This window comes from Myotis davidii, unplaced genomic scaffold (genome assembly GCF_000327345.1).
Source record: "Myotis davidii unplaced genomic scaffold, ASM32734v1 scaffold543, whole genome shotgun sequence".
Classification (NCBI taxonomy): domain Eukaryota; kingdom Metazoa; phylum Chordata; class Mammalia; order Chiroptera; family Vespertilionidae; genus Myotis; species Myotis davidii.
Window position 1 is genome coordinate 359,374 of NW_006294117.1, and position 253 is coordinate 359,626.

The 253-nt window shown below is 70.8% G+C and overlaps 1 protein-coding gene across 1 annotated transcript in view; it reads left to right on the plus strand.

Annotated features, from left to right (window-relative positions):
• LOC102757254 (microtubule-associated serine/threonine-protein kinase 1) overlaps positions 1–253 on the plus strand; it is a 9,510-nt gene that overhangs the window by 8,685 nt on the left and 572 nt on the right. Inside the window, exon 15 of the mRNA XM_015566880.1 lies at positions 23–244. Coding sequence (XP_015422366.1) covers positions 23–244 — 222 coding nt within the window. The remainder of the gene's footprint in view (positions 1–22; positions 245–253) is intronic.

Genomic DNA, 253 nt, shown 5'->3' on the forward strand with positions numbered 1-253 from the left:
GGTGGTGCGCCCACGTCCCAAGAGCGCGGAGCCCCCGCGCTCCCCGCTCCTCAAACGCGTGCAGTCGGCGGAGAAGCTGGGCGCCTCGCTGGGCGCGGACAAGAAGGGAGCGCTGCGCAAGCACAGCCTCGAGGTGGGCCACCCGGATTTCCGCAAGGACTTCCACGGGGAGCTGGCGCTGCACAGCCTGGCCGAGTCTGATGGGGAGACGCCCCCTGTTGAGGGGCCTGGTGTGCCCCTGCAGGTTGCTGTC